The following is a 15,186-nucleotide window of genomic DNA, read 5'->3' as shown; positions in this document are numbered from 1 at the left end:
AAATTCCGTGAAAGGTCAATGATACTGTGGAGAGCCCAAAGCACAACTTTTAACAATCACTACATATTTGTTTGCTATGTATATTTAAGTTTATATTGTGTGGCTTCAAATATGTGGCACGTCCTAAAGATTGTTTGTCACTCTTGTGATCAGGTCCTGGGGCAATGAAAGAATGATCAAATTGTCCAACTGAAAGTCGTTTTAAAAAAAAGAAAGAAAGAAAGAAAAGCTCCTTTAATAATAAACATGAGGTTCATTTGGTCCTTTTAATTGGGGAATGTGATGGCAAACAAGTCTCAAAGTATGGTGGGCAAAGAACCCGATACACATTTATTTTGCCTTTCGGTGCATGCATATCTAAAACGCCCTATTAATCATCTCTCTTAAACAACTCTTTTTGTAATTAAAAATTGACAGTTTATCGTGATATTTAAGAATATTGCATCTTAATGCGCCACTGAACCACATTTTCGCAACACAGAGGTGTAGACTACCAAATCATCCACCTCCTTCCCTTTCGCAAGCAGCCCATTTAAAGTTTTCTGCTTATCACTCGTTCAATATTTGAAAAAAACTATATTTTATTAGAACCCTAGTAATATTAGCCTGCATTCCCCAGTCTGACGAATGTCTCCAGCACCACTGGTCCCTCTGATGAGGCTGCCCACTCCCAGAAAGTGCCATCGCTCCCCTGCGACGCCTCATTCCTCCCGCACCACCTCCCCCGACTCTGTTCCGGGTGGAAGTGTATGGACAGCAGCCAGAGGAAAAGGAAACCGGACGGGCTCCGTTCTAGGGTGGAAAAAAGAGTTTCCTCCAAAAGCGAAGAGCGTTTCGGATCGTCACTGGAGCACACCCTCGCTGAGGGGCTGGAGGAGAAGAGCTGGACGGGAGTGCCGGGAGTCATCTGTGAGGCCTGGACTGCTGTGGAACCCCGGGGTCCAGAGGCGCAACTGAGCATTCGGGGTTCTGTCCCGGAGACCTGCCCGCCCACCTGGCCCATCTGCTCCTGCTGTGAGGTGTACCACGCACGGGCGAACCCCGGAGCGGCCCTGCAGGTCCTCTATACCCCGTCAGAGCCCGGAGGCAGAATACCTCCGGAGACTCCGGAGACCCCCACCATGGATACTCCTGTGTTCCCCTGCTGACCCCGACCGAGATACCTACCATCCCGCTCACCCCAGCTCAGGATCACCACCTACTCCCATCCTTGGTTCAAACTCTGCTACCCTTCGACTCAGGAGCCCTGTGACAGCAGCACCGCGTCCCACTCGCCCATCTCTGAAGTGTACTCTGTGTTAGGGAAATCCCACACGGTCGGCTCAAAAGCTGCATCCCTTACTCTGTAACAATTCCCTCTTTCTAAAGAGAGCATCTTCGGTTAGAGCTCCCCCACAACCCGGCCACGAGTTGTGCTACAGGGTAACACGACTGCAGATCCCCTTCGGAAATCACCTGAGACCCTTCCTCGCGCCCTGAGATCCCTTCTAGCTGTGAACTGCATCGTCCCAAAGTAAAGTAACCCTTGTCCTGACATCAGCTGGGTAACCAGAACGCCGGAGGATCTTACAAGCCCACCTACCCTCCCGCACCCTCACCACACACAAAGTCCCCGCACCAACCCACCCCCCTTGGCGTCTGGACACTGCATCCGCCAGGAGACGGGCCTGGAAATGAAGCGGCTTCGCCCCCTGCCGGTCGCCGTGTGGCTTGGCGTCGCCTTTCTGGCAGGTAAGGGGGGGCCGGGGGGGGGTGGGAAGGGGCATAGCTTCTAAAGTAAACGAAGTCATTGTGTTTCAGTCACTCTGCCTGCAATACTGGGTGCAGTCAAGACTTTTCCACACTTACATCAACAAGGCGTGTCCGCATCCCGTACTGAAAAGGGCAGGAGCTGAGTACCGGCACGTCTTTAACTTAAAAGACGGAAACCCTGCCCCTCTCAGCAGGGGATCAGCACCTTTAATGGCAGAGTGCTGGCACTGCCCCATAGCAAGCAAACACACCGAGCTTCGAGTGATATCCCCCCTTCCCCTAAGAGCTCAGCTGAGTGTACGTGTGAGAGGGCAGCCTGAATGACATTTAAGAGTCCGTCATTGCGGAGAGTGGCGTCATTTCGCGTCAGGCCACTGGAGAGAGTGATCTCCGGGAGAGGTGACCGCTGACGACAGGTCTGACTGCGCGTGAGGACTGACTGCTGTGCACGCTGTGAGCCCCCTCAGACCTTACAGTACATAGAGTGGCGTGACGCCAAATAATCCCCTCGACCCACAAACCCTGCAGGTTGTGATGCGGGGCCCCGATGCTCCGATATCTCACATATATTCATTGGCTTTAGATTGAATGAGGATTGAGTAAATTGCCCTATCCGAGGCAGCGCTGCCTTCCCCTGCGCTGCATGGCCCTGCTTTATGTCCCCTGAATAAAGGGTAGAACTTTCCGGCAGAGATTAAAGAAAACTCGTACTGCTCGCCTGTACATTAGCAGTGCCGAGATTGTACGTGTGGCAACTCTCTTCAAAACTGACAGGGCTGCTTCAGCCGTCCATTCTTTCATTATTTAAGTGTCCTCTCCTTAGTAGCGGCCACAGGGCCAACATCCACCTGTTGAGGGCAGAAATGCTGAATATGTACATGTTCCAGCAATAAAGAGCCCGATTGTGAAAAGACTGAGAAAACGGAAGTAAGATGTTGGGCTATCCGAGGGAAGGCTTGAAAATAAGCCCAAAAAGCAGCAGGTGGACTCTCTAAATAGGACTAGGGGTCGTTTCTGTTACTTCTTTATATGAACCAGTCCTGGTACCTTTTGTTAAATTAATTGAATACAACATCCGGAAAAGGAGCACTGTTTGCTCTTTCAAAATCCCACAGAACAGGGCCGGGTAGTGTGAACTGCACAACCACTGGGTAATTTTGCATGGGTGCAGTATAATTTTGCACCAACAGTGACACTCGCCGACCAGAACTGAAACGAAAATTGGTCCGAGTGACAGGCCCAAACATTGCTTTTTACATTGCTAAGTCGGTGTCAGTACTTTAAATGGGTCGATACTCACATGTAATGAGTACCTGCCATTGTTTTTGAGCGGGAGAGTACCTGCACGTTTCAGCGGGGGTTCAATACTTTAATTTGTACAATACACTTCTTGACAGCACACGTACTCAACTGTGCATAGATTGAGGAGTGGAAATATGGCATACCCACAGGCCGACGGGTACAAACATTACGCAGATGGCATTTTTGCACTAATCAACGAAGAGTTGTGTTGCACCCATTTTTTAAGGTGCGTGATCTGGCAGCCTTTGCCAGTACTGCTGTGGCTGGGGGACTAGCGCACACTTAGAGTGCATCCAGTACCCTGGATCTGTGCATCCTCTCACCATACTCTCCAGGGGCCTGGCTCCCAATAATGCAGTAGGTTCAGTGGCAGCAAGACTCAGAGACGCGAGGAGCAACCAAACTGTGCCCGCCTTCACTGCCAAAGTTGAGCCACGAGGGCCCATGTTCCTTGATAGCATTAGGGCCCGCGGCCTTGCTACGCCACTAGTCCTCTGTATTGCCCGAATTCCAGTATTCTTAATTTTCATTTCCTTGTGTTTATACAGCCGCAGTGCAGTTTAAACACGCAACATGTGGCCATTGTATGAACACGCTGCCACAAACCGCGGGGACCGATGGGATGGAAGGAAGCAGCGTTAGCGCGTGGAGCGGAAGTGTTGCCGCGCGTGGCTCCCGGGGGACCTAGGGTGCGCGTGACGGGGAGCAGGGTGATTGGCGTGTTCGAATGTGCGCTTTGCACCGAGAATTCGGGAATTGGATGGGAGGTGGGCGTTTCGGGGTGGTAGGGCGAGGCACAGAAGGTACCATGATATTTCCCCACATTCATTTCTGAAACGCAGCCTGCTTTCCATCATGTGAGGCAGGTGGGCCTCTGGGCATGAGCAGGAGCCGAGGACGATGTTTGTTTGCAGTAGAGGAGGGCTGGATATGGGGGAGTAAGAGAGGTGAATGCTCTTTATGAATGAAATAACGTCAGGCCAAATAAAGGTTAACGGGCTCTTTAAATTGTGAACATAGGTCTCCTGGTGGCCTTCTACGAACACTTCTGAGTCTGTATACACTCAAATGTCAGGCAGAAAGTCTGGCCTTGCTCACCGAATGTGCCGACTATATATCATATTTATTCACTATTTATATAGTGGACTCTGCAAATAGAGAAGCCTTCATAAATAACAGGTGTTTCCCAAATAACAAGGTTGTTTAGACCTGTGTGGTAATTGGGCTCTAGCCTAGTCCTCAAAGTTATGTCTACATACATTTTTGTAGCACCTCACACACGGGAAAACCCAGTTGCTGGAGCATGACATTGGTATCCATGGTGAAGGTTGCCTATATATAATGCTGGGCTGGTTCGTTTGCTTACAGTGGCCATGTCCAACCACCCCGATGAGCCAAGGCATGGGTACTCAAAACCATTTCCCCATTTTCCCATTTTCTGTGGTGTGCTTGAGGGCCACATTGATGCCAGCACGGTAGGAGTGGGGCTTTGTTGGGGGGTTGGGGGAGGAGATAGGTGGTCGTAGGGGAAGCATATCATGATGTGGGCAGTGTGTCATTGAGGTATTTTGAGTGTTGCTTTCCTTATTGTCCTCTATATTAAGCCCCTAGTCTCTAATAAGTCATAGATTTTACAGTACTGTCTGTGAATCACTATACCTCTACTGCACCTTGGGGAAAGCCTTCTCTGCTTGCTATTGCTACTTTGAGAGAGTCAAGTGTTAAAAAAGAAGTAACTAGATTATTGCGTTGGGATGGAATTGAATTGAATGTGAAATGTGAAACGAGAACACCTAGTATAAATCCCGGGTTCCCCACTGGACTAACTTGTGTGATCCAAGTCATTTGTGTAATTTCATTTTGCCTCCTGTTTTTTCATTATGACATAAGAGCACCCTGAAATACACAAGTTCTGGATATACACTGTACAAAACCTGCTGTTGTGTGTGATTTAATAAACTATAATGTTGTACATGTGTTATAAGAACCCAGGCCACCCACAGGGTTCCATGTGACAACTGGCTTACTTTTTAGTTCATATTGGCTTTGTTATTGGGGTGGGAGGAAGCATGAATGTACCTACGTTCATTTTTGAAAACTATCAGTTTTAAATAATACTTCTGAATGCACTGATGTAATCTCATGTACTGAGGTGAAACATGTCTGCATGTTAATGAAATACACTTTTTAAATACTGAAGAAACTGCATCATATGTTTGCACGTTTAAATCAAAATTTCTTTAAAAACAAATATGTTCCTAAATTTAAGTGGTGCAGGGCACTCTATTTGCTTCTTTTCTTTTACTTCAGTTAATGTATGAATAAATGCCTGCCCGTTTCTTACATAACTTTCTGAATTTTGGTGCTGTCTCAAGTAAACAGCAGTCATGCAGCTGAAGGCCGTAAGTGAAGGTCAGGAGGGCCGCATGCAGCCCCCGGCATACTTATGAGTATCACTGAGCCAAGGCATAAATGTGACCAGCTCAGACCGTGGTTACAGTGGCCAGGGCTCCCCCTATGCAGGGCTGTGGCTGGGCAGTCATGATTACACATTAGCCGACACACAGACGAGGCACATGAAGGCAACATAAATGGTGAATGTGTTCATAGCTGCTGCTCTTTTCTGCAGGTGGACTCATCGTGGTTACAGTGTGTTTAGATGGATTTTTCGGGGCAGGGGGATGGGCAGAAACCAGAGAAGGATGGAAAGGTGGAAGTGCTGTCCCAAGACATGGGCAGGTTACCAGCATTTCTAGTTTTATCATGTCTTGTGCTGCAAGCTTCCTAGCCTGTGACGTTGGACAAGACCCAGCAGACAGAAGAGGGGGGATATTGGGCAAGACCCAGCAGACAGGGGGGGTGGGGGGTGGGCGGGAGTTTCAGAAGATGGCCTCCTTCTGGAAGAGTTTGAGGGATGCAGGGCATGGCCACGCACCTCGCTTAGGTCTAGACTCCCTGTGGCCGTCGGGACCAATAGGCAAAATCCGCAAGACAATTGTGAAACAACCTTGTGTAGAGCCAGCAATGGAACATAATTTTACATAAACCCACAAAAGTAGCCGGACATAGGACAGGAATGGTAAAGCTGAAGGTTAAGGAGGAGATTTAGATGCAGTAGTAGGTGGGGTAACGGCGAATCATGGGCCTGGTTGCCTTTTCCATCACTACTCTCTATGAAGTTTAGTAAATGGGGAGCACTGTTGAGCACTAGAAAGGCTTGATGTAGATCCTTAGTCATGTTTATGGCGACTGTCAGTATCTTTTTGCTGTTTTTGCCCTTCTGCAGGCTCACTGTGTCTCAGAGAGGCTTGAAGTGATTTCAGAATGTCATTTTAGCAGTGTATAAAACACCTAAACAAACTTCCAGGTTAAGAACAGATCTCTGCAGCAGGCGCTCAACTCAGTGAACTGTCTTTCCGAATCACGACCTTTCAAGCCCAATGTTACTCTTAAATAACACCAATAGCTTATTCAAGTTACAGTGCTTCTTTGGGGGCTGTGATATCACTCAGTAAATGAGTTTGGCCCTTAACAAAATGGGCTTGGTCTTCAACAACGTGAAATGTGTGACAACAGGGCCGGTGGAAAGAGCGACAGAAATAATGGTATCAAAATAGCAGTTCTATGATGTGATAATCATTTGTTTGTGCAACAATAATTGGAGTTGCACGTTCAGAACACTTTATAATTTTTTTACCTGTTGGTTTGCATGTCAATTGGTCTTTCCGTTTATTAACTGTTATTTTGTTAGTTTTGTTGGTTGGTTTATTTATCAGTTTGTTTGTCAATTTTAAGAATACTTTGTTTGTTGACTTTTGTGCTAATTTTATTGTTTCTTTGGTTTGTTTGTTCGTTTCTTTGTTTCCTGGTTTGTTACCTGTTTGCTCTTTGTTTTCCTTAGTTGGGCATTTGTTGATTTGTTTTTGCTGCTGTATTTGTCACGTTGATTGTTGTGTTGTCTGTTGCTATATTTGCAGCTCAGTTTGGCTGTTGTGTTGAATGTTTGGTACTTTGTGTTTTTTACTTTATTCATTGATTTTTCTGTTTTTTGTTGTTGTCTTGTTTTACTGTGTTTTTTTGTTTTGCTGCCTGCCTTATGTGTTGCAGCTGTATTCGTCACCTTGATTATTGTGTTCTTTGTTGCTCTCTTAGCTTCTTTGTTTGTTTTTTGGTTTGTGAGTCATTTTACTTTATTTCTTACTTCATTTATTAGCTTTTTGGGTTGTTTGATACCTTGTTATTTGCTGTTTCTGTTCCTTTGTTGGTTGCATAGTTGGTTTTCTTTGTTGGGTGATTTGTTTGTTGATTTCATTTCAAATGTAATTTATATAGCAACACTAAACTACAAAACAACAGATAAATGTCTTTAATAGGCATTTTTATATTAGATTGTGATGGAAATCAGAGATCAGAGATAGAGAGCTTGGGTTGGCTTGACATTGGAAAGGGAAGGTTGCTGAGTTTAGGTTTACATAGCGGGTCTCAGGTGAGAGAGCAAGTGGTGTCTGCAGGGATCTATTACCTTTTTGCTTCATTTATCCCTTTGCATGCTGAGTTGCATTATTTTTGTTCATAAAATTGTTGCTTTGTTTATTGTTTTTCCTCTGCTCGTTAAATTTTGTTTTTTTGTTTTTAGTGTGTTGATTTGTTTGTTTCTTTTTTTGCTTAGTTTTTTTGTTTGTCGCATTGTCGGTTGTTTTGTCTGTCATTTTGTTTCATGTTTTGTTACCACATTGCCTATTGCTGTTTTTTTGTCACATATTCTGTACACGGACAGGCCCAGCTATGGCCACTTAAGGACACTTCATAAACAGTAGAAACATCAAAGAACAACTGCATTTGCGACTGAGAAAACAATTTGCATCCTGCCATGATCATCAGCACTCGACACAGAACGGCACTGTGCCAATGTATATAAGTAGGCAGAGGCCACGTTGCGCCTGGGATTTCCTGCAACTGTAGGCCAGCACAGGCCTAGAAAGCCTCTATTGGTAGTAAAATAACTATTTACCTTATCAGCAGTCACCTCCTATCTCTTGAAGAGATATAGTATCAATGTGGTTCCGTGGTGAGATAGAAGAAGACATTCTGGATGGAGCCCTTTAGAGAACCTCACACTGCAGGAAGTTAGGCCATTGTGGGCACTACACTTTAATACCTACTTTACAGACTATTAAGACAAAAATACCATTGCGCTACACCCAGTCATTACATAATACAATACAGTTGTGTCCTCCAATGAGGTTTGAGGTTGTGCTGTTAGTTATGGAGACTGCTTAGCAGAAGTTAGGTATTGGCACTAGAAACCGTGCCAATGGTTTTACTTGTGTGTGAGTATGTTTTCAGAGAGGAACGATTGTGTGTCTGTTAAACAGCACAGAACGGGCGTCTTGCTGTGTTTTCTGCAAGAGTTTGTGATTCATGCTTAGGCATTTCTAGTGGCAGCCGGATCTGTAAGCCTGTGAAGTCATCATAGTTTGACTGTCGATTCATGTAGTGCCTAAATTGGAAGACAGAATGAAGCACTACAGTTGAAACGATCGTTGGTATATAATGTGGGGAATCCACAAGTAGAGAATACACAGCGGGAACTGGCATCTCAGGCAATCAGTTAGAATTGCGACACTGCTCTATGGACTAACAAAAATAATTCAGGTCTACTGAGCCTTGTCCAGTGGCCAGAGGGTGCAAACTTGCTGTTTCTTTCTCAACACTGCTCGGTAAATATGAAGCTTCTACAAAAAAAAAAGAAAAACAACATTGGCACAGCCGATAGACCTGGCCTTAATGGGCAATATTATGTAAACAGGGTGTGTGCATGCCTATGTGGGAAAATGAAATCCCGACCTTTTGGTCTTCTCAGGGTCTTTTTTTCAGTGTAGTGAATGGCTCCAGCAGCCAAAACGTGAAGGTTGATTAAAACATTTAACAAACGTGTTTACGTACAAATGTAAAACAAAACGGCTTGCTTTCTGTATACCATGAACGTATGACAAAAAATAATGTGTGATGTTTCCATGCACTTTTCAAATGTAATACAGCCCCTCATGCTTTACACAGTGCAAGCTCTCCATAAGAGACAGACTGACATGATACACCAAAGAGCCAACAGCACGAGGTGAGGCAGTAATACTCCTCTGGGCGGAACCAAAGTCCACTCAATTTGTATTTCAATAATGGTTATCCGAAAGTCATGCAGTCAGCAGTGCTTCCATGTCAGACCTAAATAAGGTTGGAGTTGAAGCTATGGAAACCAGAGTGCAACGGACCACGGTATATAGGTTATCTCCATTCACTCACATTCTTTATCCATTGATAGCTGCATTTTTACACAACAGTGTGCTAATATACAGACCTCTGCTACCTCGCATGTTGTGTATGCTCTTGTTTCTATTTGCTATCCTTACTTCTAAGCAGCCTGATGCTCTTTTGTGATGTTCTTTCTGACTCACTTGTAACTTAATATTCATTAAGTAAATAAAAATCACAACCTGAATAAAGAGCGGATGTGTTCTGAACTGAGATACTTCCTTATGCTGACTGATCATTTGTGAACATTCCACAGCTTTTATGGGGCGAGTACCGTGTCTTTATACATTATATTTTCTGTCATCCATTTAGGCGTGCTCTAGAGGCCTGTCAATTCTTTTCTGCAAGTAACTTCTTATTTTTCCACATTGGCACTTCACTCATGTTCCACACAGCAATTTTTGAACTTTCTCTGATGAGATAAACAGTTTTTTCGCTGTAGGTACTGGGGATCAATTGACCTTCTTACCCTTCTTAAGGTTGCCTATTTATATTGTATTTTGTACACTATGTTTTTTTGCATCTTTGAGGACCTTTTTTCTTCCCTACAATCTTTTTAACATTCTACTCATTTCCGTGATTTCTTTCAGTATATTGTGTTCTTGCTTTGTTCTCGTTTTGCCCTGATGGTGACCCCTGAACTATTTGTCAGTACATGGTCAACTATCCCAGCCACTATGTCTAACAATATCTATATATTATAATCTAACAGATGATTGAAGTGCTTAATTTGAGCCGGTGGTTTCCTGTCCTCAGCACTGGCACTTCATTGTCAACACCGGCGCTTACGACAGTCTGCCACATCGTAGCCCTGTTTCTATAATATAAAGACAAGCATAACAACAGTTGTTTATTAATTCAATATATCTTAAGCACTATGCTTAGAATAGTCTGAAGCGTCATACTTGTAGCGTTTGTTGATTAGTAATTGGCTTGGTTCTGTTATTGGAGGTGCTGGCAGGAGTAATGGGCTGATAAAGTTGCAGTGTGGCCTCCTGAGGAGGGCCCCAGCACTTATTTTGATTCATAACCTAAGCACTGGATGATTGATTCTCGACTTTCTTTGCTTATTTTGCATTGGTCTTGTGGTCACTTTGCTGTGGAATGTGTGTCCACAAACTGCAGCGAGCACTTTCCTCATCACTTCGCACAATGTATTGTTGCTAAAATTTGTAAATAAATCACCTGAATTCGTATAGATGTTTGACTACATGTGCTCGTTAGGCCTTTCACCCTTCCTTAATGTTAATAATATATGAAGAATGTTAGCACTAGGTTTTGACTCGTGTATAATTTCAACCATTATTAAATTATTACCACTTTCAAGCACTGTTATAAAACTACTTTTCAGTCTGAGTCACACACTAAATTGCTTTAAAATAACTGAACCCTTGTGGACACCGGCGTCCCCCGGCAAGTAATTTAGCAAAAGATCATTTGATAATACAGAAAACTAAGGGACAATCTTAATAGGTCTTGCAACATTATCAAACAGCATTGCTGTTGTGCTATCAGAAATCAGTCCGCTAAGTACATAGACCGATTCTGTGTAATATGTTTGTTCGTATCACTGTATAAACATTTGCTGCATATGCAGTGCAAGTACTTGGACTGTCCTTTCTGGGTTTGGGTCACACTATTTTAACAGGCAAGTTTATTTATTTATTTATTTATTGCAGTTTTATAAAGCACAATCCTGGCCCAAGGGTTAGAGCGTTTTACATGAGCAGGAGAATACAGTACAGGCTTTCTTATGGACTGAGGAGATTAAGTGATTTGCACAGATTCACACAATGTTGAGCTCAGGCCGGAATTCGAACCTGGCTCCTCTTTTCTAAAGTCTGCAGTTTCAGCTATAAGGCCACATCTCCTCTCCCGAGGTGCCAATGGCAATAGGTCTAATTTATGAATAAAAGAGACCTTTTCATTGATTGGTTGGCACTCAGAAGGGCATCACACATGCATCCTGTCAATCATCTCTGCACTTGTGCATCTATTCCTCCATCTACTAACATTCTTGCATTCACCCACCAACTCAACCACAATAAGACACACACACACGCAAACTCAACATAATAAATAAAAAGAGTAAAAGCAGAAAAAAACATGCTGCCACCTATCCATGGTGGGCATATACTTGCAATATCAAATAAAATCAAAAATAGCAGCAGGTGCCCGTCTTGCAATGGCATTGTCAATAGTGTATCATTGTTGTAAAGGTCCAGCATGACCCACACGATAAGAAACAAAGTGTTGGCTATTTGGTAAAGCAATGGGACGTTATGCACAATACATTTCAAAATGGTCATCTGGTTTAGAGGCTGTGGCTGGGAGGTATGAGGGAATGAGCACAAGCTAGCACCCCATTATCTTGTCTGGGGTGCTCTAGCATGTCCCAGAAAAGAGAAAGAGGAGAAAGAAAGGAATGAAAGGGGATATATAAATGGAGGACATGGAAAATAAAAAAATCCTCTACCCCTTTGGTTTGCAACAGGGGTAATCAACACCACATGGTAATCTGTGAGATTTCAAGTAACAATATACATGTCTCTAGGGTTTAACATGGTGCAAAAACAATCCACCCTTAAAGCCTATTGATTTTAATATATGCATTTGATAATAAATAAAATCAGGCTTACTGCTTTTGTCATGACAGTTCTTAGTAAACAGATCAGACCCATGGCATCTGAAGTAACTTTTGCCGATAAACCAATCGGGCCTATACCCGTTATCACTGCTTTTCACCAGAACCAGCTGTAGCCCATTGTGTTTAGCATAGCTTTCTCACACGGCAACCAGTAGGTATACCATATTTAAGTTACAAATATGTACAAAATTCCAGTTGTCAAAACAATATAAAATATGTCCCGAGAGGGCCTGATACAGATTGTATCCCCATAGTTTGCTCGAGTGGGTCACCAACATCAAAACCCTTGCCCACTATGGTAATCTATGAGATATCATGTAAGAATAAATTACATGCCTACAGGCTTTAGTCTTACGCACAGTGTAATAACACCCACCCTTTCAAGCCGACTGACTTTAACATATGCTTTTACAATAAGTACGTCAGGCCTACTGGCTTTGTCATAACTTTTTATAATAAACACATCAAACCTATGGACTCTATTAACCTATTGAAGTGCACATCAGCTGGAACCCATCATGCATACATTTAGAAAATTACAAATATGGACTAAACTACAGTTGGCAAAACAGTATACAACCCCTCCACAAAACAGGCTAAAAAAGAATTATGCACTTTCAGGGTTTGTCAGAGTGAGTGACCAACATGAAACCCCTTTGTGACTACCATAATTTGTGATATTATATGTAACAACATATCCCTCCTAGTCTGTAACACGGTGTGATAATAACCCACAGTTAAAAGCCTACTGGCTTTAACAAATGCTTATCAAAATAAATATGACATACCTTCTGGCAACTCCGTGCTAATCCCTTTCTCATTAGGCAACTGTTAGTAATTCAGTCATAAAATTACAGATCCATGCAAAGTTACATTTGGCAAAGCAAAATAATGTGGCTACTAAGAGAGTTTAGCAAGGATTATGTTATTGTCACTTGATATAGTGCAATGACTTACATCAGTAGGTGTATCTTGGCGCTTCAGTAACACAGAGCCAACCAAAACGGCCGTGCAAATCCTCTATTCGTCATATGGGTAAGCAACCCCAAATCCCTTGCCTACTAGGGTAATCTGCTTGAACCCACCTTTCAGCAGCCTTTAATATAGAGTAATAACAAACTACAGTCAAATGCATATATACTGTAATACATGCTTTTCACAATACATCTGTCAGGCCTACAGCCTTTACATTAACTTCTCTTAATAAAGAGCTCAGACATGTAGCCACGATCAGTGGCTTTTCACTATAACAAACTGAGCCCTGCTGCATCGAGCATATATATGTATACACACGGCTATATATACATGTACATAACTTTATGTAAAAGCACATATTGCACCACTAGTACCTGGCACTGAAGGGTACTACTTATTATACAGATGTGCAAACTGTCCAAGAACAGAATGCTGTCACCCACAGTCAGGTAAGCCAAACAGTGTGGTGGGCTCACCTATGCACCATACTGCATGCTGTGGTGGGTGGATACAGAACATGAATGACACTACAGCAGATAAATAGATTAAAGCCCACCTATGTATAGGACATATTATTTGTTAAAAGAAAAAAGGTCTTGGCTAAGGCCAAACCTGAAAAAGAGGGGTTAGTTCTGTTCAGGTTGTGTTTGCATATTCTTTTGGCAGCACTTATCTTTAGTGTATATATTTCTGATGGTACTCTTTTTCCATCTGTGGGTAGTAGCACTGAGAGTGTTTATATTGGTGTTTAGCTCATGAACTGAAAAGGTTCGTACTTTTATTGGTATTTTTATTTTGAGTAAATCAGGGCTAGATTATATGTATGGCGGAAGGTTTTTCATTATAGTGCCTGAGTAAAATCAAGGAAGACATCAAGATGGAGTAGAGTTGGGAGAAGAGGAAGGCTTTTGTCCATATTTTTGATATCCTTATGTGTAACCATCTTTTTGATAAGAGTAGCGGCAAAGGACATGTGAGTACAGCAGGCAAAGCCGGTGATTAAGCTTATGATCCAACCATTCTGTGGATGCTGGTTTTCTGTAGATTTATCAAACACACACAAGGCAATGGGGGGATGCTTGCAAATAGTCTCCACCAATGGCAATTGCTCTGGACAGCATTCCAACCCCTCATTTCCCACCCACTGTGCCACTCCAGACAAAGCCCTGACATTGCATCAGTGAGGTAAAGCTTTGATACAGTGGCACAGCGAGCAATGAACTCACTGGGCATTTATACCCTTTACCACTTGAGGCATTAACTCAAACACTGAAAAGATGTGTGTCTTTGTTTAGATTTATGCATTTGTCTCTAGAAATTAGGAGGTCTGGAAGTGCCCTGTGAGTTAGTGTAGCTGGAATAACTGTATATGCTGAGTGTACTTATTACACTCAAAACACTAAGGCCCAGATTTACTAAATAGTCACACAGTGCAGTGCTGCAGCGAACAATGCTGCGCTGAGTGAGGAGAGAGCAGAAGAGAACCATATTTACCGAAATATGGCTCTCTCCTCCCCTCTCTCAATGGTTTTAGCTGCAGTGCACCACACACACACCGTAGCGCCATAGTGCAAGGGTGTCTGCCTGAGTCTAGCATAGGTTTTGTACTGGAGGGATAGCCTTCCACTACAAAATACTATGCTTAGACATACTCTAAAGCTTTTCCCACTTTGTATGTGTATACTACAGTGCAGCATGCATCCCAAGTCAGAAAAGAAAGGAGAAATAAAAGTATATATCCATGATAGGGCCTAGTTAGAATGGGTGCTATTATTTTTACTCAAAACCCTGTTTCCTTTTTTCAGTAACTAAGGTTTTGTGCCAAAAACCTTGGGTGGTTGCATGGGAACGCCCATGCACCACCCATGGAATGCCCCCTTGGTGCTAAGGAATGCAAAGCAGCGCTATGCCGTGCTTTGAGTTACTTTTAAGTGAAGTTCCAACGCCAAACAAGTTTTGTGCTGGAAAGTAGATTAGTACAAAGAGATTTTGCATTGATTTGCGTCACTTTTTTTAATGCAATCACAACACAAAATCATAGTAAATATACCCCTGAGTTTGAGCTTATAATGAGAGGCACGAAGGGGACCTACTGACACACTTTGAAATGCTAATTTAATACAGTCAGACAATGCAGTATTGGCGTTTACAGCAAATGCATGGCAACAAAATTCATTTAAGGAAGACATGTTTTTAACAAT

The 15,186-nt window shown here is 43.2% G+C and overlaps 1 protein-coding gene across 2 annotated transcripts in view; it reads left to right on the top strand.

The window, feature by feature from the left end:
- Window positions 1–678: 678 nt before the first annotated feature.
- Window positions 679–15,186, top strand: part of FLT4 (fms related receptor tyrosine kinase 4) — a 299,445-nt gene continuing 284,937 nt past the window's right edge. For both annotated transcript variants that reach the window (XM_069199519.1, XM_069199518.1), the window contains exon 1: window positions 679–1,731. In XM_069199519.1, the coding sequence (XP_069055620.1) occupies window positions 1,674–1,731 (58 nt within the window). In that variant the 5' untranslated portion in view covers window positions 679–1,673. The remainder of the gene's footprint in view (window positions 1,732–15,186) is intronic.

Source organism: Pleurodeles waltl, chromosome 7 (genome assembly GCF_031143425.1).
Source record: "Pleurodeles waltl isolate 20211129_DDA chromosome 7, aPleWal1.hap1.20221129, whole genome shotgun sequence".
Taxonomy (NCBI): Eukaryota; Metazoa; Chordata; class Amphibia; order Caudata; family Salamandridae; genus Pleurodeles; species Pleurodeles waltl.
This window is presented reverse-complemented; position numbering and strand designations above follow the sequence as displayed.